The following is a 22,724-nucleotide window of genomic DNA, read 5'->3' on the forward strand; positions in this document are numbered from 1 at the left end:
TTTCGCTTCTGTGTGTCCACGGTTTTTTTTTGTTGTTCGCACGCCGCCCCTCCCCTCCCGGCCCACTGTCCCGGGAGGGGGGCGTGTCCAACTCTCAGTGAACTTTGGGCCGCAGGAATTGTAATGCTGGCAGCGCGCTCGGCGTCCCCGCCAACAACTGCGTCGTCAGCACCGGGCGGGCGCGGAGCTGTGACCGCCGCCTGACTGCGGTGCTGCCCCCGCAGCCCTGGGGTGTCGGGTACGCAGCACGCTGGGCAGGCCCTGGCCTTTAGGGCGTGTTTGCCCCGCGCTGCTTTCCGTGCCACCACGCCGGACCCCCAGGACCACCCGCGACCGGCGGCCCAAACTTCAGAGCCTTGCCTTGAAGCCCGTTTTCTGTGGAGAGCCGCCGGGTGGGCTTTGCTTCCTGGGGGTTGAACTGGAGGTGGGCTGCAGGGGGTCTGTCTCGCGCCGCGCACCTGCAGCTGCCGCCCTGCGTCTGCGCCCTCGCCGCGCGCCCGGGCGCCCGAGGTTCACCCGCAGGCGGGCGTCAGGGGGCAGCCCCTGTCCACAGGGGACCTTCCTCACTCATCAGCCAGGAGCCTTCCTCTGCCGCTTCCTCTGCGGGGGTAGCAGGTGTTTCCACAGCTGTCCGCCATGCTTTCCTTGTTCCTGTTTGTGGGACAAAGAGAGAGGATGTCGGAATTGGGTTTTTTCAGTACGGTCATTGCGAGGGGTCATTGCGTGTAGACCCCCATGGGGTCTACACACCTCCCTCCCCGACCTTCAGATTATGGAATCCAGTTCTGGCGGCGAAGGGGACTGTGATGTTCCGCTGCTGCAGAGTGTGGTGACCAGGACACGCAGAATTATTTAGACATTTTTTAAAAGTGTCTTCTCTTCCTCTCCTGATTTCAAGGACTAGGAAGGAGAGCCCAGTTGGAGCAACAGGCAGTAGCAGACATTACGCCCTTGAAATACTAGGTTGAACAATATGACATTGCTAGTTCTGTAGGTCAAAAGCAGCCAAGTGTCAACAATCTCATATTTTCAACCTAAAAAAATATACATAGAATCAAGAACTCCTGTTAGTGAGAAAGCATGGCTGGCTATGTAATTTTATTAATTTTATTAATGTATGACAGTTTCCTTTTGGTCTCTTCCAGTCAATTTTTTTTAAATTCAGTGACAACAAATATTTGCAGAAGGTGCTAGAACACTCCCCTGGAATCCATGTCAGCCAACAGCATATAGCACAGACTCCAAATGGCTCCAGCTCCTAAGGCTGTGTGAACCGGTCATTCCTAGAATTACATCTCTGGCAAGCGTCAGAGCAGCGATGATCCAAGCAGCCCAAATGCAGCAAAGGAAAAGTCAGAGCAAAACGGCTGCAGTATTTGGAAGACAGGCGTGAGCACCTGCAGACGGATTACGGAACAATGCAGTGTCTTTCCTAAACTGGCAGAAGCTTCACTGAGACTCCCTAATGTACCGCGAGGAAACTTAGAGGTCTTAGAGTCAACATGAGCCAAATCGTATTCCAGCTTTCTCCAGAAAAGAACATGGACAAGAAAAACATAGAGTATGACTCAGGCTTATAACATTATATAGAATGTATGTCCACCTCTCAAATGAGATAGATAAAGTGATATTTAGCCCCCTTCCCTGAACATATTCTGATGTTTATCCAGGGCACCATTTCCTGGTCCCTATAAATGCTCAGGGGCATGTGTGTGTGTGTGTGTGTGTGTGTGTACACACGTATGGATATGGATATATTTACATCTATCTCAATCTTTACACACACCCATACCCTAATCTGCCTGCCACTGAAAAGGCTCTCCTGTTATTCTCAGAAATAAAAATGTCTTCAAGTTGGAAATTCAAGACATTAAAATCCCCTCCCTCCCTCTCTCTGCCAGGTGTCTTTCACCACAAATGTTTTGGCGTGGTCACTACAGCTGGGGCATTGCCGTGAGATGCCTGCAAATGCAACGTGAAGAAGGTGTCGAGAACCCTGAAGCTCCGCCCCGTGGCGTGTGTGTCTCAGATCCTGAGGACACAGGGGCTGTGTGGCCCCTCGGCTGTGTCCCACCCCCCTGCTCTCGGAGCTGCCACCCCGCTGTCTCCCGGTGCGCCGTCCAGGGCCCTGGAAAGGACCACGGGCCAGGGCGGGAGCGAACCCAAACCGGAAACACCATGAAGATGCGACAGTGAGGCGCTGGGGCAGCCCGAGGGCTCCAGGCGCTTCTCCAGGCAGCTGAGCCATCCGCGGAAAGGGGGATCAAAACTAAACGTACATTTTGGGCTCAGACATATGAACCTTAATGTTTGAAATAAAGTCAGAGACCTGGCTTCCTTATTTGGCCTGTTCATCTAACTCCGCTGCTATACACTCCAGAAGACCGTGGACCCTAGAAAACTGCTGTGTGACATTTCTTTCTCTGGCCTGGGCGGGGCCGCAGAACCGCCCTCTGCAGCGGGACCCGCACTGGCAGTGCAGTGCACACGCCTGGGTCCCGTGTCATCCACTGAAAGGGAAGTTGCGCAATAGGACAGATTTAAGGAGCTTAAATGTGCAACTCTGCCCTTTAGAGATCCTTAATCCTGAAAGAATGTTTGATGAGAATGTATTTCGTTGCAGCTGCAGTCAAGCAGGAGCGACGTCTCATGGGTGAAAGAAACGCCATCGGAAGCCATTGGCCATCCAGCCATCTCTGCGGTGCTCATAAGGAAGCCGTCTGGTGACAGGGTACGCATCTGTTATCCAAAATTTCTAGGACCAGAACTGTTTTAGATTTTTAAAAATATATATATATATTTTTATTTTGGAATATTTGCATTTATATTTACATCCCAAATCCAAAAACCCAAAATCCAAAGTGCTCCAACAAGCATTTCCTTTGACCGTCACGCCAGTGCTCAAAAGCTTTCGGATTTTGGAGTATTGGGGATTTGCGATGCCCAACTGGTACCCGGGATAGAACTGCTTCTTGTTCCGGCTAAGCCCAGGAAGGCTAAAACTCAGTTATGTCAAAACTCACGACCCTAGAGTTTAATAGCTCCATTGCTTTTCCTCCCCAACACCCACAGGCTACCTTTCGAGGTGCACTTCCAGCAGTTTCCACCAACACTTCCTCCCCTGTCCCCCTGTGCCCCTGGCATGTTAGAGCTGGGGGCAGGATGTGGCCTGACATGGCACAGCCGTGCAGTCAGGTCAGCAAGGCTGTGGCTGGACACGTGCCATGGTGTCAGAGGGGACAGATCTGTGGCTGTGGTGTCCAGCGGTAGCTGGGAGGCTCTGGGGCAGCTTTTCCGGAAGATGGTTCCATTGCCCCAGAACTACATGGGCTGCTCGCCAGTGTGTCACCACCTTGCAGGACACACGTGCAGGAGCAGCTCCACGAGGGAGGTGAGATTAAACAGGGGCCCTTTCCTTTTTCAGATGGTGTTAGAAGAAACTCAACATGAAGAGTAATGTCTCTCTTTTTTTTTTTTTTTTCAGAATAACCCATTACTGTGACTTTTACCTTCAAATGGATGGGGAAGAGTGAGCCCGTTTTAGTTCAACAGTCTTCTGAGATGTCAGCATCTCTGCTGAGACTGCTGGTGTCAGTTTTGTTTGGATTGGGAGGCAGGGATTTCCAAAGGGATTTTTGTGGGAATTCCACGAAGAGGCTCCCTGAGGTTTGTGGACAGGACATCTGTCCTTGTCACTGTGAAATAACTGGAACTCCCCACCTGACCAGGGCATTTGGAAGGATTTTTCCCTGACTGATGTTCACTATTAATAATAATATTTCCCCAGCCCACATCTGGGGCGACACAGTCAGACGGTGACCACAAGCTACGCAGAGCACGTCCCTGGGACGAGTGTGGTGGGTGCAGGAAAGGTTCTCCTCTTGCCTGCAGTCAGGAAATCACTGAATCAGAACAAGGTTTAATTAAATACAATGTATGAAGCATTTTTCCCCCAAAGGATACACATTTCTTCCTGACCCTATACCTATCTAAGCAATTTTTAAGCTTCTATTACTTTCCTCACTATTAGTGTGAATTTAAAAATATGACTGGGTATGATTTCCCAATGTGGACATTAGTTTATATATTTATTAAAAATTAAATCTCACACTTTACTATAATAGTACTGGTTGCTAAAAAGAATCTTTCTTTCAAATAGTCACAGTCAGCTTTATTTTTAAAAAAGAAAAATGTGTGTTAGCAACGCAGGAAGCTTCTGGAAACCTCCGCTCCTTACCGGCAACATCTTCCCCGTGACACACCTCTGACCCTTGCCCTCGAGGTCGCAGGTTCCCTGGAAGTAGCACCTGTGCCGCGCCCACCTGTGCTTCCAGTCGCATAGCAAGTAGTCAACGCATGGTGAGGTTAATTAATTATACTAACCCATAAGCACAGGAAAAATTATAGTCTTGGAAACTTGCAGGGAATCTCGGGATTTCTATTCTATGATAGAATGTGTTGATTCGCTTTCATCCGATCATGCCAACATTGTTTTTGAGGTTATTTCCTCTTTAGGCCCTAGTTAAAGTGAGTCCACTGTCTCTGGGCTCTGTGTAGGCTGGGAGGGAAGCCCCCAGCCATGGCTGTGGGTGCCCTGGGAAGCTCTCGGCCCTTGCTCCAAGCTGATGCACATTTTCTCAGTATTCTTTAAAGCATGAATCTCATGTTAGAAGGACCATCAAAACACGCAGGATGATGCTGTCCGGAGCTAGCAGAAGGCATCGCTCACGAAGCATTTTTGCATTTTGAAATGCATCCCATTAGCGACACTCTGTGGCTACTAACAGCAAGGCTCTGTGCTGAGTCTCGGGGGACATGAATGGTGGTTGTCTGCTCCTTAGTGTCTGCCCTCAAGGTATCTGTCACAGTTCAAGCAGTGAGATCCCACATGGATAAAAGAAAACTAAAACCAATTTTAGGCAATATTTTCTGTGTAGTTTAGAAACGGAGAGGGTGTCTACTGAGGGATGGAGTTTGTTGAGAAATCGTAAATAAGCGGGTGTCCCACAGTATATCAAGCGACATTAATTAGAGTCTATTCCACCAAAGCACAATCTGCAATCTTTTATTCTTTTTTTGAGGGACATTCTAAAAGACCAGATGGACTATAACCTAACCTGATGACACACAAGCTATAAGACTCGTGGGCTGCATCCAACGGCAGGGGGAAGCCATGGAAGGCCCCACGTCAGATCTGTGTTGCTCTGACTCCCGCAGGAGGAACTGGGAGGACATTCAAGGCCCTGCCAGAGACCAAGGCAGCAGCCCCAGCTGAGACGAAGGAGGCCAAAGGGAGCAGACTTGCTGGAAGTACACTGAGCCCCCAACCCTCAGACAGCATCACGGAACGTCAGCACAGTGGTTTTTCATTTACAAGACATTTTATGTGCATCATCCTATTTAATGGCTTCACCTTAGGATCTGGGAGATCTCAGTCTGGTAAAATTAATCCACGTGTTGCTCCATCTGGCCCTAAAGTGTGAAGCTCCATCAATTTACATAAAGGAAATTCCACAATTAATTTAGCAAAGAAACTAGTTATGTTGCAATTTTAGGACACTTTGCTGTAGTGCCCTCCCTGGTCTTCTCTCTCTTTGTCCTCCAATTCCTCACCACAGGGCCTTTGCATGTGATGTTCACACAAATTTTCCCCTCCTGTCCTCCCTTGCCACACCATCTCACGTTTCCAATCTCAGCTCGAGATTCCTTTGTTATTTGCGTTCATAGGAATCTATTCCTTTCCTTCAGAGCACTCGTCTCAGTTTGTTATTACACATGAAATACTGTAATTATATGTTTAATGCCCTTTACCATATTAGAGTCTAAGCTGCAGGGAGGGGGAGACTGCGTTTATTTTACTCCCAATTGTACTCCCAGCACCTACAACTGTACCTGACCCACAGTGGGCATTCGATAAATATTCATGAAAGAAGGAAAATTAATGCTTAATCCTTCAAATAAAACATGCACAAGAGGCCTTGATGATTTCAGTATCATTTCTAGCAGGAACCTGGTTGCTGGAAAAAGGTAAACTCCTAGAAGTTTTCATTTTATTCTTAAAGTTATTGCTCATTGCAAAATATTTTGCAAATCTGTGCTGGGTACCAACGCTATAATTTTAGCTTAATTACAACGATGTCAAGAGAAAAACCAAAATCAAGACCACAATTGAGACAATAAGCCCTTGCGCTCCTGAGGAGAGCGGAGATTGCCGGGAGTTACTGAGGGAGCGTGTGCAGGACGACAAACCGCTGCTCTCAGGGAACCTCCTAAGCCCCACTCTGACGAGACCTTCTTGGTCACAGCCTGGGATGCAAAGAAGCTTAGAGGCATTACAGCTGCCTAAGCAATTCCAGATTTGCAGCAGAGCTATTATTACGGAGCAATTTATGCTATTGGCATTTAGAAAACAACTGAGGTAGGAGCCCAGATGGAGGCGTTCGCAGCAAGGGGAGCCTGTTTCAGCACAGGGTCAAAGGCGCCGAGAGCATCATCGAATCTGGAGATTCCCGTTGCCGCTGTTACCACTCGTGCTGGAACTTACAGAAACCGGATCGGGAACACAGGACTGTGTGGGAAAATGTTTAGAAACGACATGATGGTCCCCAAACTACCTTTCCAGAGTCTTCCGTCCTCCCAGGGCCTAGCATTGTAAGGGAAGGCCAGATGGCAACACACATGTTCATGCTGCTGGGAATTTCTTTAGCCACGTTCCAAGGTCCACGGCACTGAACCGTTGTCTCCCCTCCTTCCCAGTCCAAGGTGGCCTCAAACACAGCCGAGCACCGTCAGGACCGGGATACGTTCTGAGACACGCACCATCAGGCGATGTTGTCACTGGGTGAGCACGAGTGCACTGACAGGGACCCGGGTGCACTGACGGGGACCCGGGTGCACTGACAGAGACCCGGGTGCACTGACACGGACTTGGGTGCACTGACAGGGACCCGGGTGCACTGACAGGGACCCGGGTGCACTGACACGGACTTGGGTGCACTCACAGGGACCCGGGTGCACTTACAGGGACCTCGGTGCACTGACAGGGACCCGGGTGCACTGACAGGGACCCGGGTGCACTGACACGGACCCGGGTGCACTCACAGGGACCCGGGTGCACTGACAGGGACCAGGGTGCACTCACACAGCCTGTGGCGCCCCCAGGCGGGTGGCCCCGCCTACTGCCCGGCTACAAACCTGTGCGGCAGGTTGCTGTACCCAACACTGCAGGCAACTGCAAACCAGTGGGAAAAGGATTTGTGCCTCTAAACACATCCAGACATAGAAAAGATGCAGGAAAAACAGTGTTACAATCTTCTGGGACCACCGTGGTATGTGCCTGAGGCCTGTCATTGGCCAAAACACCATTTTGCTGCACACGACTGTCCCGGAAGCAAAACCTCTTGACTATTTTCATCGTGCGCTTTCTGATTATACGACACGATGCCTGTGTGATTGACAGGAAAGGCTCCAAGACTTTATCTCATTGGAGTTTTTGCTTAGTTATCCCAGACGGGAGCACTGGAAAGGCAACTTCCGGGAATGTCAGACAGCGGCCGTCGCTGGAGCAGATCTCCAGCCCAGGGCACGCTCCCAGCGCGACGTCGCGCGTGCGGGGATTATTCTAATAATAGCGCCCTGTTAGCGCGGGATCATTCTAATAATAGCGCCCTGTTAGCGCGGGATCAGGCCGGAGGGCTCCAGCGACAGCCACCAGGAGTCCCCGTTAGAGAAGAGTGACTGCCCTTCAGTGGAACCTCAGTGGAACCGGGACCTGCCCGCTCAGCTCCCAGGGTTCGTGCAGGAGCCTGGGGACCCGCAGGCCGCGGCCTATCGCCCGAGGTGTCCCTTTTCTCTCCCCTTAGAATAGAGATTTGGGGTGGGTGATAGGTACGGAGTATGTTCTCGCAGGACTCTAAGGGGTGGCGGAGACCGAGGAGGGACCCCGCGGCGGCTGGGGGTCCCCGGCACGCGGTGGGGCTGCGTTTAACCTCCGCTCCCGCGTCTCGGAGCCGCGGCGAGGGCTGATGGGCTGAGCAGCCACGGGCGGTCTTCGCCTAAGGGCAGCTCGGTCCCCTCCTTTCCACACCCTCCGCGCGGTGACCGTCCACACCCACCCAGAACCGCGCACGGCTGTCGGGGGCGGGCGGGCTCCGGGCACACCCGCGCGCGGGGCAGGAGGAGCCAGCGCGGGGCAGACGGGGGCCGGGGGCGCCGGCGAGACCCCGAGTGTGGGAGGGTCCCGCCAACCACTCAGTGCGGCTCCTCGGGCGCGCGCTCGGGCGGCCAGTCCCTGCGATGCCCGTCGGCGCCCGAGGCCCGGAGGAGCAGCCGGGAGCAGGGGGCAGCCCCCGCCCGCTCCGGCCGCCGCGCGCTCCGGCTCAGCCCGGCGGGACCCGTCGCGGGTGGGCGGAGGGACGGTGCGGTCCGGCCCGGGACGACCAGAGCTGAATCTGCGGGCGCGGCCCCCGCAGGCGCTCATTGTCCTTGGCCGGGATCGCTGCCCGCTGCGCCCTCGCGCCCTGCGGGGGGCCCGGGAGAAACCCGGTGCGGCGCCCCCGCGGCCCCCGCGCGGCTCTGGTGCCGGTGGAGACGCGGCCCCCGCACTCCCGCGCCCGCCTCCCGCCCCCGCGCCGTCCCGCCGGCGCCAGCCCCGCCCCGGCCTCCCCCGCCCGACCAGCGCCCCCGGGCTTCCTTCCCCCGCCGCCCCCCAGGGATCTCGCCGCCGCCGCCGCCCCCCGGGACCACCCCTACCTCGCCGCTCCGCGCCGCTCCCTCCGCCCCGGCGCCCACCGGAGCCCGGGACGCGCGGCCCGGCCGGTGGTCTCCGGCGCGCATGCGCACGGGCCCCTTCCCGCGCACCTGCGGGCACCGCGGTCCCGGGCCGCGCGGGGCCGGGGGCCGGGGGCCGCGCTGGGCAGAGCCGGGCTCTGGTCTCGCCGAGGCCGCGCGGGGCCCGGCGCTCCGTGGGGCGCGCGCCGGAGCCGGAGAGGCGGGCGGGGGCGCGGCCGGGCCTGGGTGCGCGTGCACACGAGAGCCGCCCCCGGGCCGCCGGGGGCCGCCTGGCACGTCGGCTGCGGCGCCCGCGCCCGCTGGGCCCTGCGCGGGCCGGTCCCGGTGCGGGGTCCGCGGCCGGGGCGCTTCCCGCAGCCGGGCCCGCTGCAGCCTGGCGGGCCGGGCGGGCCGAGCAGCAGGTGCCCCCGGCGGGCGCGGGGCCCGGATCCCAGGGCCGGCGCTTTCGCCCGTCCTGTCCCCCCAGTCTCCGCCTACAAACCGCGACATAGTGGACCTTAGTGTTTTTATGTGTCTGTAAAAGCAGAGGCGATGCGTTGTTGGCCTAGTCGGGGGTCAAAATCCTACTGTCCGCCGCCTCGATTCCCAGAGAGAAGTGGACGTGGAGTCGTGACCTTTATTTACCCCGCGGTCCCGGCGGCTCATCGTGGGGACGTCACCTCCCGCCCCCGCCGGGCAGGGTGGCCTCGCGACACTGGGTCTCCCTCTGCCGAGCTGCCCCGGTTCCCGCAGCTGCGTGCCAGGGTGAGCTCTAATTTGACCGGACCCGGTGGCGAATGCTGTTTGTAATGGTTTTGTGCAAATTAATGACGGTTAGAGAGTTCCATGAGCACAAAGAACCGGGGCCTTTAGTTTCTTCTTATTATTTTTTCTTTTGACCGTCTTTGCTGGTTAAATGCTGGACAGGTGACGAGCCCTGGCGCTGTCAGCGCCGCAGCCAACAGCCCCAGAACGTCTTCAAAACCCCTTTTTCCTCCAGTTGCCGAGAAGAGCAACCTACATGGCCCCGGAGTAAAGGAGGCAGAAACTGGGCACACTACTGAGATTAAAAAAAAATTAATTGTCCTTGAACCGTGGCAGAAACAGACCTTTTCAGGGCTGAAATAATCCCCCTGGTGCTCGGTTTTTATTTTGTTCAATTTACTTCTAAAATATTTCAGAATTTACAGGGATATTTTTAGGGTATCTCTGCCTACTTTTGGCTGGAGAATGCATTAACTGTACCCCACCCTCGAGGGAAACTCGAGAGGGCTGACGCAGGGCTGCAGCCTGTTCCCCCCACCCCAGGGACGGGTCGAAGGCCAGGGAGGCTCCTCCCCATCGTGGGTGTCCTGGACAGGGACGTCTGGGACAGGGAACATGTCACAACCCCCACTGGAGCTTACAATGCCTGGCATACACTGGGTTCTCAATAAATATTTATTGAATGAATGAAAAAACAAATGAAGTGACTTAAAACCATCTAGTAGACAAGCAGTATGCAGGTACTTTCCATATATTTTCATACTTAAGATGTTTTATTTAAAAAAATGGACCATAGCCACGACGTCAGTGAGAATTGCAGAGGAACATTCCATGCGTCTGGTTACTTCTTTGTCACTGCAGAGACTTCCAGAGTTCCTGAAATTGGACCGGGGATGTAGCAATGTCAAGAAGCAGGGGGACCTATTCTAAATAACAAATCTATTTCAAGAGTAAGAATATTTTACTATGTAAATCTTCCACTTCTCCGGAACAGCCTAATCATGCCTGGCAGACTCGAAGCACGCACATGTTTCCCCGTGCAAAACTGTGCCCTAAAGATAGAAATGGAGCTTATTGAATTGTCCAGGGTACAAGGATCCGATGTCCCTGAATGCCGGATCCCATGGACCTGGGTCCCCGGCTCAGAGGACTTGGCCACGTCGGGAAGCTGCCTGGGGTGTGAGACAGGCGGCTGCGGAACTCAACAGACAGGACCTCAAACTCCAGCCTCACCATTTGCAAGTCTTGTGATGTGGAGTGAGACACTTGACCCCTCTCTGTGCTCCTTGGGATGTGACAGCATCTAGCTCAGGGGATACATGAGATGGTCCTGGCACTGCACACAGCACGCGGGATCCAGGGAGGACAGCTCGCATCTGCCACCTCTGATCTGTCCTTGCCCTCTGGGTGGCTTTTGGCAAACCTTACCCTGCCTCTCCAGCTCTGTGCACCCTGCACAGTCCCCACCTTGCACGCACAGTCCTGGAAGGCAGGAGAGGTAGAGGCTGGTAAATCACAGTCTCTCATTCTGAGCAGCGTTGCGCCTCTCGGGAGAGCTGGTTGGGTCCTGCTGCCTGTTAGGATGCTGGATGTTGTTTTCCTGCATCCGCTAACACCAGACCACGGATAATTTCCCAAATGCTTTTAATAGCCCATAAGGGTTTGTGCATTACCCTCCCCCCCCCCAAAAAAAAGCAGTTAAATTCCAATAACTGTCAGGAATGGGGCCAATTGCCATAAAGTACTTCCAGCTTCTTGGCATGAAAAACTAATTAGAATGTGTGTGTTGGTTTTGAAACAATACTCATTGGTTCATTTAAAAATTCTGCCCATGCTGTAGAAAAGTGAAGTCATTGCCAGAGCCCTCCCTCGAATTAACCCCACCCCGGCTCCGCCGCCCCCTTCCCTCCGACGGGCTCCGTGGGCCTTTGTGTCCTGCGTGAGCCGCTTTTCTGTTCTTTGCGCCTTTCCTGTGTTGCTCCTTGAACTTGCACTCTTGCTCTTAGAAGTGGAAAGAAACAATGAACGTGGAGATATTCTGAAAGGTCTGTTTGGAAGGTGTGCTGCGTGGCAATGCCGCTGCAAACCGTGGATTTCGACATCGGAGAGAGCAGCTCCGCTCCGACACGACGACCCTGGGAGCCTCCTCCCGGGGGGACGCAGCGGCCGGGACACAGCATGGGTACCTCTGTCGGAGTTCCCAGGCCCTGCCTCGCAGGGTGGCCCATGGCCGTGGTCCTGAGGAGTGAGATGCAGGATCCTTGGCCAGAGGAAGCTGCTGCTCCAGGAATTCTGGAAAGTCTAACGTGAAACTCTGATACATGGAAGACCAAGCCCGCATTTGCAATTCCTGCAAATCTGGGTGACATATGTTGCATTTGCTTAAAATAAGGTCTGTTAACATGTCTCCCGCCGCCAGGAATTGTTCTTTCTCTCTCTGGGCTGAGTGTGACTCCACACCCCGGCAGGCTGGGATGGCACCGTCCTGTCTGGCTTAGAGACGGTTGCCAGGGTGTCCCAGGTTGCCAGGGTGTCCCAGCGTGGGCTGGTTGGCCGGCTACTCCTGCTGGCCTGGACGAAAATCCCCCTTCGTGACCTGCAGAGGAGATTGTCTCGTTGCAGTTGGAAAAGCCGTGCTGGAGAGCACAGAGCAGGAAGCCGTGTGGTCACAGCAAAAAAGACATCGAGCCCTTGATTTCCGGGAGAGGAAGACGATGAGGATGATGCGTCTGTTCCATAACCGGCCAGGCCGGGGTTTTCAGCCTCAGCGCTGTTGGCGTCCGGGCCGTCCCGGGCACGGCGGGGCGTGGCTGCTAACGCCAGCGTCCCCCACCCGCCTGCCCTCCGTGTCAATGTCCAAAAGTGTCCCCAGACGTTGCCAAATGCCCCCACCCCGATTGAGACCCACTGAACTCGATGTAGAACAAAAATCCCCTGCGTTAACACCAAAAAACAAAGCAATTGCTTTTGAATGAGCAGGAGAAAATAAAATAAAAATAAACCCTCTGTTACTTACCTAACGAGAGCCACACGCTGTGTCTCCCCTCTGCTCACTTCCCTTCTCGAGCCTGCGCCAGGTGCCCGCCGTCTCCAGGGGTCAGACTGAGAACCCGCCGCTGTCAGCTCCTTCCTGGCTGTTCCTGAGACCCTCCCGCCCTCCATCCCCCGCACGTGGCAGCGCCTGTGTCCCGGGAGCCCTGGCGGCCGGACAGGCCGGTGAGGCCAAGGCTCCTCCGTGACGTCTCAGAGCGGCCCCCACGCCCAGCCCTGCCCTGACTGCCTGTCATTGTCCCAGACCCTGCACAGATGACCCGTCTCCTCGTCCTCACAGGAGGGGGCCCTGCCACGCTCGGCCGTGTGTGCCCTGCACAGGGAGCCCCGTGTGCACCGGGACTTACGGGAAGGACCAGTGGCCACCTGCCAGCCACAGGCCTGCGTTTCATTATCACTGGCCGTTCACAACAGACGCCGACTTGAAAGCTCCTAGACTGCGTGGAGTCGCCGATTCCTGTGGCAGTTTTTGTTTGGTTTTTGCCTCCAGCGCTCTTGTTTGTTTGCTCTGTGCCCTGGCCGGGCTCCAGGCGGCACATTTATACCATCCGGCTGGGCCCGGAGCCGCCCGGCAAGGGGCTGAGTCTTAACTCCTCTTTCTCTGTAACTCCAACCCCATCACCTACTTCTGGTAAGTTCTGGGAGTGGGAGTGGGCTGACCCCAGCCCCCTGTGCCAGTGCTTTCGAGACCCCCAGCTCATCTGACGGCCACTGCTGGGCGGAGCCGGCCGGGGCGGGTGGGGCTGGGCACCAGCCCAGGGAGGGAGCAGCTCGTACCCGGCTGGCCAGGTCGCCTGTGCCAAGGCTCCCAAACCGGCTGAGCCAGAGCGTCCCCATCTGCAAAGTGGGAACATACCAGCATCATCACGTCAGTGCAGTCACACTTAGAAATGCACCAACCTTGGAGAAACGACGGCACAGCAGCCGGAGGGCCGAGGTGGAGGCAGGTGGTGCAGGTGGGGGGTGGCTATGACCTCATCTTGCAGGTGAGGAAACCAAAGTCGACGACTGTCACATCCTGCGCTGGCTCTGCCCCCCCCCCCAGGAGCCCCGGCTGGCGTGTTCTCACTGGACCTGAACAGCAGCACCCGCAAGGCCCCCAAGCGAGGGTGGCACCAGGGAACGCCCGGAAGGAGCACGATGGCGTTTCAGGTGCTGAGGGACTCCGTGTGCACAGAGACACACGTGCACACTCACCCCGCAGCTGCTGCCAGATGCCCAGAATTGACTAACCTGCTCGTCAAGGGTTAATTCTTTCCGAGGCTCTTTGGAAAAAGCCACAGGAGCAAACAGCCAGGCCAAAGCCAGGCGGTGCCAGCTGAGCCTCTTTCCACTCGAACAAACGTCGCCCGACAGGCCCTCGCAGGGGAGCTGCAGCCCGTGCACAGCGGAGTGCGTGTGTGTGCACGTGTGTGTGTGCATGTGTGCATGCATGTGCATGTGTGTATGCACGTACGTGCACCTCTGTGTGTACGTGAATGTGCAGGTGTGTGCAGGTGTGTGCCTGTGCGTGGGTGGGGCACAGCAGGAAAGGGGAACTGGTTTCTGAAAGAGCAACAGCCGTGCTGTGTCCACGGTTACCTGAGAATATTCAGCAGAGTGCCTGGAATACTAGAGCATCATTTACTCCTTTTTCTTAATGACATTCACTTAATTTTCTAAAGCAAGTAAGCGGGACGGCTACAATCTCTCCACACATAGCTTCTCCTGCTAAGACTGAGATTTCCATGTCTTGTGCTCTGTGCTGACAGCAAAGCTCCCTCCCCTTCCAGACCCCGTCCTGAAACACATCCACCCTGACAGGATGTGAAAGCTGCCCAGGCCGCAGGGTGGCTGGGCTCCCCTCCGTCCGCCTGGCGGTGGGGCCCTGGCGGTGGGGCCCTGTCCCTGCCAGCTGCCCCTCCCTCCCTCCAGAGGGTTGTTGGGAACAGCCCCCCGGAGCGCAAAGCCTGTGCTTGCTTTCTGGAACTTCATTTCATGTGGCTTCTCAGAAACACAAATGAGCGTTTAGAACACAGACATTGAAATCCAGATGTGAACTCCTGGACCTGGGGTCACTCAGGCTCAGTTTCCTTGGCTGTGTCCATGGAGTTAGCGGGAGCTATTGACCCCTCGCGAGGCTGGCAGACGTGAGTGAGAGAACATCTCAGCTCCAGCCTCTGGCTGCGGTCAGACCACCCCACCGTCTGGAATGGAACTGCCCTTTCGCCATTTAGGGGGAAAAAGGCACCTTGAGATACCGAGTTTTTAAATAAAAACACTTTATTTATGAAATCAGCAGCGAACACTTTAACCAAGCTTGGGAGGAAATGACTCTCACATGGGGGTATGTATGCAACTTAGAAAATATTTGGCTAAGTCATAAAATTAACATTTTTAGTCATCTGTAAAGTGCTGAGACATTTATTTCTTGCGAATGCCTGTTAGGTTTTTTTCTTCTCGTTATCCACCCAGTGAGTAAAACATTGATACACAAATACATGCTGAGCACAGTGGAGCTCGCTGACTGCTCACGACCTCGACACCACATCTGGCTCCGCAACTGGGGGCACAGGCCCCGCGCCCAACGGAGGGGTCACCCGGGTGACAGCCCCCGGTCGGCACCTGCCTGGGTCACAGCGTGTGTTCGAGGTGGACAGGGACTCAGTACTCAGGTCGGCAGGTCCAAGAAGCCACATGGAAGGATGAGACTTTTTCTTCTTGTTTCCTATAAAGCTAAAACATACATATTTCTAACGTGGATGTCAATGCTATTTAATACGAGGAGAATAATTTGGCATTGACACTTGCGTCTAAATGTTGATGGGCATCGGGCATTTTGGTTCAAAGCAAACATTATTGGCGAAAGGCTGCAGACAATATAGTGACTAAAATATTAAACGGTTAATTTTTTAATCGAAAAAGGCAATATAAAAATACTACTTTGTTAAAATATACAGTACACACATCATACCACTTAGCGAAGCCCAGCCCACTTGGGAAGCGGCACCCTGTCCGGAGGGCTGTGTGTGCCCCCATTTTTTAATGGTTACAAATTCTATTCTGGAATTTGAAAATACAGAATATAAATAAAAGTAGTGAATTTGGATCAAGTAAAATTATTTAAAGAATTGTTAATAAACTCCTATACTACGGAATACATTTATTTTCTCATAGATGCTTAGCTTGCACATTCTCTAAGCGACCTAGGAGAATAGGTCTGAAGCTGACGGTTAACACTCAGCATTTGCGTGTCCCCGGCAGCCACACAGAACGTGGTATTTTCCCAGGACGTCACTCGATGACTCAGAAAGCTGCACCGTCTTCTCCCTTCAGGAGCGTCTGTGTCCCCTCTGCCGCATGGAGGAGAAGGCGGGACCGCAGGCGTCACCGTCGCGATATTGCACATTCCTGCCTCAAATACTGTTTTGACGCGTCCGGCCAGGCGCACACGTCCCCGCGCCGCGTGACTTAACGGAGAAGCCGTCCTTGATGGCAGACTCCGAGGCCCGGAGGCGGCCGTCGCCGGGTGCTCAGCAGGGGACCTGCCACACCAGGACGGAGGGCGCCAGCTCCTCGCGGGGCGGCTGTCTGGCCTTGCCGGGCACCCGCCTGTGGCCCTGGCCGCCGCACACCACCAGCGCCGAGCTGGCCTTGGCCTTCCTCGCCCGCCGCGCTCGGCTCCGCAGTGACACTGGGTCCTTCAGCAGGTCGTAGATGACGCTGTCCTCCGGCCTGTGCTCCAGAGAGCCGGAGCCGTGGGACAGGCTCAGGGACCCCGAGGAGGAGGACAGGTCGCCCTTCTGGGCCGTGGATCCCGGCCCGTCTCCCAGCCAGACGGCCGTGTCGGGGTCGCCCTGGCCGGGGCGCGAGGCGGCTCCCTCGCTGGGGGGCCGGTCCTTGTCCTTCTCCTCCTCCGCCGCCGCCGGGGGCTCCGGGCCGGGGGGCAGGCTGTCCCTGGCCCTGTCCTTGCCTTTCTCCCGCAGAGCCGCCGCCAGGATGATGAACTTGACGGGCCCGCCGTGCGCGTGGTAGGACACCATGCCCCTGCCTGGCGGGGAAGAGCCGACAATGGTGTCTTAACACAGACGGAAGCTGGAGCCCCGGCTCGCCCCGCGCGGCTCTCCCAGCCCGGCACGAGACCCCGTGAGTAACCTGCGCGCTTGAGCGGCAGGTTGAAGTGGAAATATCTAGGCTATATTCTTGAGCATTTTTAGTTAATTTGAATAAAACTTTGAAAATGACGATCTAAAATACAAAATCGGGTTTTCTTTGGCAGAAAAAGTATTGATAATTCCAGCTCAATAGATATGCTCTATTAAGTCTTTATAATACACTGAAAAAACACCCCGAATAAGTCAAATTGTTTAGACAACCCTGGGACGCTAAGTCACGGCACAGACCGCCGCCGCCGCAAGCTCACGGGGCGAGGCCGCCGCAGACTCACCGGTCACCTTGGGGATCCCTTGCAGGCGCGGGACCGGCAGGGCCACCAGGACTCCCAGGCTGGTGCCGACCATCAGCAGCCCGTGGGCCACGAGCAGGCTGGTCACTGACAGCCGCTGGTGCCCTGTGGGGGACAGACAGGTGGCTCGAGGCTGGACACACCCAGGCTGCGTGCCACCACCAGACCCCCGAGGCAGGACGCAGGGGGCGCTCACACCTGCGCGGGGCTTCCCAAGACTGGACCACAAGGACCTGCACAGCACGGCCGCGGGGCAGGTGCGTCCTGCAAGTGCACCTGAGCGACGCGGTGGGGCAGGTGTGTCCCAGACCTCCCGCCCGCCTGCTCCCTGCGCGGCTCTGGTTGCCCTTTCCGGGGTGAGTCGACCCCAGAATCATCCGGCCAAACCGCCTGCTTCCGTGCCATACGGCGGACGAGCCCCGGCCCCGACACACGCAGCCGCCCGTGGCTCTTGGGGGCACAGAGCCCCGTCACCCGCGAGAAAGAGTCTCCCGAGGGAGGGGGCTCTGGAGAGGGGCGCCTGGCTGCACTGTAGCAGCCTGCAGGGGGGCGCGGGGATGGACAGGCTCCCCGGGGGCTCCGTGGGAAGAACAGCAACATCGCAGGACTCGGCGCTGGGACGCCCGCGTGGGAGGCTTTTAAAGCTGTTGGTTAGTTTTGATTTGCTCTGCAGCCAAGGATCTGAAGCCCAGAGAAACGACACCGTTTGCTCTGGGTGGGGGCAGGGCTGGGGACTGGCAATAGACAGAAGTGGGAGAAGGTCCAATGGCGACAAAGACCCCCGCCCCACCCCCACCCCCAGTTCCAAAGGCGATTCTGAACCAGGGCTTAGTAAGGAGATGAAGGCAGGAGAGGGAGGCGTCATGGGGCGGCTGCGGGAGGCTGAAGGCTCCCATGGTGCCAGCCAGAGCCCTTATGTGATAGCAAAACCCAGATGCCCATTTTGCTAACAGGTTCAGAAACTGAGGAAATAACACAGCTCCAGGGAATTTTCTTATTCCACTTCCAGAGTCGGCTGTGATTCCCTTTAACTTTGCACAGGAAGGTCCAGCTGCAACAGTCACGATGGACAGTTTCCAGCTGCAGAGGACACAGGTGACAGGGCAGCGGTGAGGTGGGTGCCCCGTCCAGAAGCGCCCAGTGCGCAGACGCCACGGGGCCTCCCGGGGGCGGGCGGCAGCTGGCATGGGGACACAGGACAAGCTTCACGGAGGGTTTACAGACGGGTTAAACACGCAAAGCGGGGACTCAGCACTCGCTCCTGTCTCCCCACGCACAGCCGAGGTGCAGAGAGAGGACACTGGGCACAGCCGCCAGGCCGGCAGGTGTGGCCTGAGCTGCACAGCCAGGGTCCCCTGGTGCCTACGGTGACCTCGCCGCAGGACGGTGAAAGGCGGCAGCAGGCAGGTCCTCAAAGCGGCAGGAAAAGCCACAAGGGATCCGCTCTCAGCCCTTTCACCCCAGAACGTAAACCACAGGGCCAAGCAGAGACAAGCCACCGGCGAGCCCAGGACGACACCGCAGCCAGGAGAGGATGGGGCACCCAAGTCCTCAACCTCGTCCCTTAACTCAGCGCCCTGAGTCCCTGCGGTGTGGTCTAAGTATTTAGAAGGTTACGTTGCTTTTCTCAAGAGCCAGACGCTGTGGTTTCCTCAGCCAAGCCCCTCCTGCAGGCCCTGCGCCCGCTCAGCGGGACACGGGGGCCGCGTGTGACACGGGGTCTCCAACTTTTCCAGCAGCAACATCCGCCCGTGACCTTCTGGACAGAGCAGGAAACATCTGCACCCGGATGTGACTCTCGCGGCTGTCACAGCTGGGAACGGATGAGGCACCTTTCAACTCACTTGCTGTGAACTCTGCTCCTTTGTAACTCGGGACTTCGGCAACTCCTCTAAAAACGTGTACGTTAATTGCAGAATGTTTTGTCACCAGTTGTTGGACTGTGTCACATTCAACGTGGTTTATGTGAAAACCTGAGCTCGCGGTTTTCAGAACTGAATTCCCAATAGGAGGAAAGACCAGAGCATTAGCTGCGGGTTCGTCTGTTCCACGGGACAGCGTCTGAGCCCTCTGAGGGGAAAAGACTGAGTCAAGTTGTGTAAACTTGTAAAAAAGGTGTGAGTTACAGCAACATTTTCTTTTCAAGTTCTGTTCTTTCTGGCTTTGCAAGTCTTCACCTGTGGAACCTGCTTTCACTGTGTATTCCAGCAACAGCCAGGAGAGGAAAGGTGACGATGTGACATCCGTGGCTCAGTTGCAGACAACTTCGCTGCTGCAAACACGACCCTGCTTAAGCGCTGTGGCCCTAGGGCTCCTGCACGCTGTTCCCCTCGGGGTGGCAGGGGGCAGGGCTGTTCCCCTCGGGGTGGCAGGGGGCAGGGCGTGGGCGAGTCTGGGTCTGTGCCGGGAGGGACGCCCGATGAGGATGACTGCGCCTTCCTCTCCCACAGGAGCAAGTCAAAGGTGACAGCGGGGAGACCGTAGTGGGGACGCGGCCCCCAGAGCGCAGCTGTGCCTGCCTGCTTTGTTCTCACAGCCTGGGCGTGAGTGCTCCTTGCTTTTGTCAAGTCAAGTACAAACTCCACCCACGCTTGCGGGGGGCCTTCCCTTCCCCCTGTGAGTTTCTCATCACAGCTGGGGAGGGATAAATACCAAGGGTCCTGCGGTGGCCGCTGCCAGCTGAGCTCTGGAACCACAGCAACTTGGGGCTGCCTGGCCCGGGGGTCCGGCCTGCGCCAGGGCAGCTCAGACGCAGCTTTCTCACAGCCCCCTCCTCGCCCGGCCCTGCACGTGGAACGCTCGGCACTCCCGGGCCAGGCCAGTGCGTGCTCTGGCGATCTGCGAATGTGACTTGGTTTCCTCCCAACAACCACAGCTGACTCCTGCAGCAAACGTTTGTTCCAGCAGCCTGTGCTCAAAATGCTTCCAGCCCCGCGGCAAAGCGCCGGCATGCTGCCGGAGCCAGAGGGAGCAAACCATTTTGGTTTTCTAAATATAAACTTGCATGTTACATAAATCTCCATTTTCTTTACTAAATAAAAATATCCTACAGTCTTTTAACAATAATTTGTACAGAGCCAGCCCCGTAGAAAAGAACAGCTACCACGGCCTCGCCCTCTGTCTCCAGCGAGGGAAGGCCCAGCTGAACCACCTCCTCCTCCTCCTCCTCCTCCTCCTCCCCCTCCTCCTCCTCCCTCCTCCCACCCCCTCTCAAAGGGCAGCCTCACACCCTTTCTAGAAAGTGGCCTCTAAATTATTGCGTTTTTCAATGTATCATAAATGGTACGTGTTATGGACTGAGTGTGTCCCCCCAAATTCATACGCGGAAGCCCTGACCGCAATGTGATGGTGTTTAGGGGGGCCCTGTGAAAGCTGATTAGGGTGGATGGGGTCATGAGGGAGGCCCGTGAGAGGGCTGGTGGCCCTGCAAGAGGAGGAGACCAGAGCCCTCTCTCCACACGCGAGGACACGGCGAGCAGGCGCCGTCTGCAGACCAGGGGTCAGGTCCTCACCGGCACGCAGCCGCCGGCACTGGGGTCTCGGGCGTCCAGCCCCCAGAACATGAGAAAGACTCTGCTGATGTACAGAACCCTCTCGGTCCGCGGTGTCTGTCCTAGCAGCCCAAAGGCAACCGAGGCAGTAGCCTCATCTCCTCAAACTACAGACATCTTCCACTAACACCAACCCACCCACAGATGAATGAACCTGAACAGAAACCTTCCACCAATCCCATGATGGTCTCAGGCCACCTGTGAAGGGTCACCAAGACCAAAAACCAAATCCAGGTACCTGGTCTGAATACGGTTTGCAAATCATGCTGATCAATATGATTCGCTGCCCCATGGACAGGGGACCAAACCGACTTCTGAGCAGCTGTCCCCAGCTGACTGACTCCGTGACACAAACACCCAAAACACAGAGGCGACTGGACTGGGACTCCCCTGTCCCTTCCACTGCTGACGTCCTCAAGGTGAGATCCAGCTTCCCTCCTTCCTGCCCCATCCGCATCCGCACCCGAGCCCTCGGCAAGGCTGTCCCCAACCCCGTCCTTCCTCCTGCCTTCTCCTGCCACCTGCCAGGTCAGGGCCCTCCTCCCCTCTCTCCACATCCTTCTACAGGATGATCTTCCCGACACTCAGTGTGGAGCAAATTCCTTCCTGTCCAAAACCTTCCGTGACTCCCACCAGCAACGTGGTAAATACAGACATGCCCAAGCTGGTCACCTCTGCCCCTCATGCTCATACACTCTGTCTACACGCTTATACACACCAGCTGCATGCCTATACACATCAGCTGCATGCTTATCCACACCAGCTGCATGCTTATACACACCAACTACATGCTTATACACACTAGCTACATGTTTATACACACCGACGACACACTTATACACACAGCTGCACACTTACACTCCCTTCCCTCTCTGTGCATGACCTGGCTCTGGGAGGCCCTCCCTGAAAGTCCGCCCCCTCCCGGTGACTCTCCTGTTCTAGATCTTTCAACCCGGTCCTTGCTCCACCAAAGCCTCGAACAGTTAACGATGAGAAACCCTCCGGCCACCTGCTCTGACCGGTAAAGACAGCACTGGAACCTGGTCCTACTCCAGGACACGGAGGTGCTTAGGGGACATTGTGTCACGGACCTCGAAGGGCTAAGATGTGGGAACCTGCCACAGCAGCCCCCGCAACCCCCGGGGGTCCCCAGGCCCCGCCCCATCAGGGGGTGTCTCCAGGCACGGCCCCGCCCCCGCCCCACCAGCCCCCGCCCCCGCCATCACCAGGCCCCGCCCCTGTCATCACCAGGTCCCGCCCCTGCCATCACCAGACCCCCCCCACCCCGCCCTCGGCATCACCAGGCCCCGCCCCCACCATCACCAGGCCCCGCCCCCCGCCATCACCAGGTCCCGCCCCTGTCATCACCAGGCCCCGCCCACCCCGCCCTCGCCATCACCAGGCCCCGCCCCTGCCATCACCAGGTCCCGCCCCTGCCATCACCAGACCCCCCCCCACCCCGCCCTCGCCATCACCAGGTCCCACCCCCGCCATCACCAGGCCCCGCCCCTGTCATCACCAGGCCCCGCCCCCGCCATCACCAGCCCCGCCCCTGCTGCACCAGGCCCCGCCCCCGCCGTCTCCGGCCCCGCCCCTCCCATCCCCAGGCCCCGCCCCCGCCATTACCAGGCCCCGCCCTTGCCCTCACCAGGTCCCACCCCCGCCATCACCAGGCCCCGCCCCCGCCATCACCAGGCCCCGCCCCCGCCCCGCACCTGGCAGCAGGTTGTGCACCGGCGCGGCGATGTTCACGTCCTGCAGGTGCTCCAGCGTCTCGGTGTGGAAGAGGCGGAGCGTGGAGCCCGAGGTGAAGGCGATCCAGATCCCGACGCCGGCCACGGCCATGTGCGAGATCACCATGCCCTCCTCCTGGTGCGCCTCCAGCTGGCCCTGCGGGTGGACAGCGGTCGTGGGTGCGACCCTCAAGGCCTCCCGCCCGCGGCTCTGCTCGCCCAGAACGGTGGTCTCCGCGCTCAGGTGCGCGCCTGCCGGCCGGGGCTCTGCGGCTTTTTTAATTGAGTCCGGGGGTGGGTGGGAGACGCTGCCGGTGCGTCGCGTCCTATTTCCGCTGAGACTCCCCGGGGAGCCGCGCGCCCGGCTGGGGCTGGAGCCTGGGCGCCGGCGGGGCCAGGGCGCAGGCAGCT

The 22,724-nt window shown here is 56.9% G+C and overlaps 1 protein-coding gene across 1 annotated transcript in view; it reads right to left on the reverse strand.

Moving 5' to 3' along the window:
* Positions 1–15,460: 15,460 nt before the first annotated feature.
* The window catches only part of ARHGEF10 (Rho guanine nucleotide exchange factor 10), a 60,066-nt gene continuing 52,802 nt past the window's right edge, over positions 15,461–22,724 (reverse strand). Inside the window, exons 27-29 of the mRNA XM_045535311.1 lie at positions 22,296–22,470; positions 17,012–17,134; positions 15,461–16,615 (exon numbers count right to left, since the gene is read on the reverse strand). Coding sequence (XP_045391267.1) covers positions 16,098–16,615; positions 17,012–17,134; positions 22,296–22,470 — 816 coding nt within the window. The 3' untranslated portion in view covers positions 15,461–16,097. The remainder of the gene's footprint in view (positions 16,616–17,011; positions 17,135–22,295; positions 22,471–22,724) is intronic.

The sequence above is a fragment of the Lemur catta genome, chromosome 22 (assembly GCF_020740605.2).
Source record: "Lemur catta isolate mLemCat1 chromosome 22, mLemCat1.pri, whole genome shotgun sequence".
In the NCBI taxonomy this organism is placed as follows: domain Eukaryota; kingdom Metazoa; phylum Chordata; class Mammalia; order Primates; family Lemuridae; genus Lemur; species Lemur catta.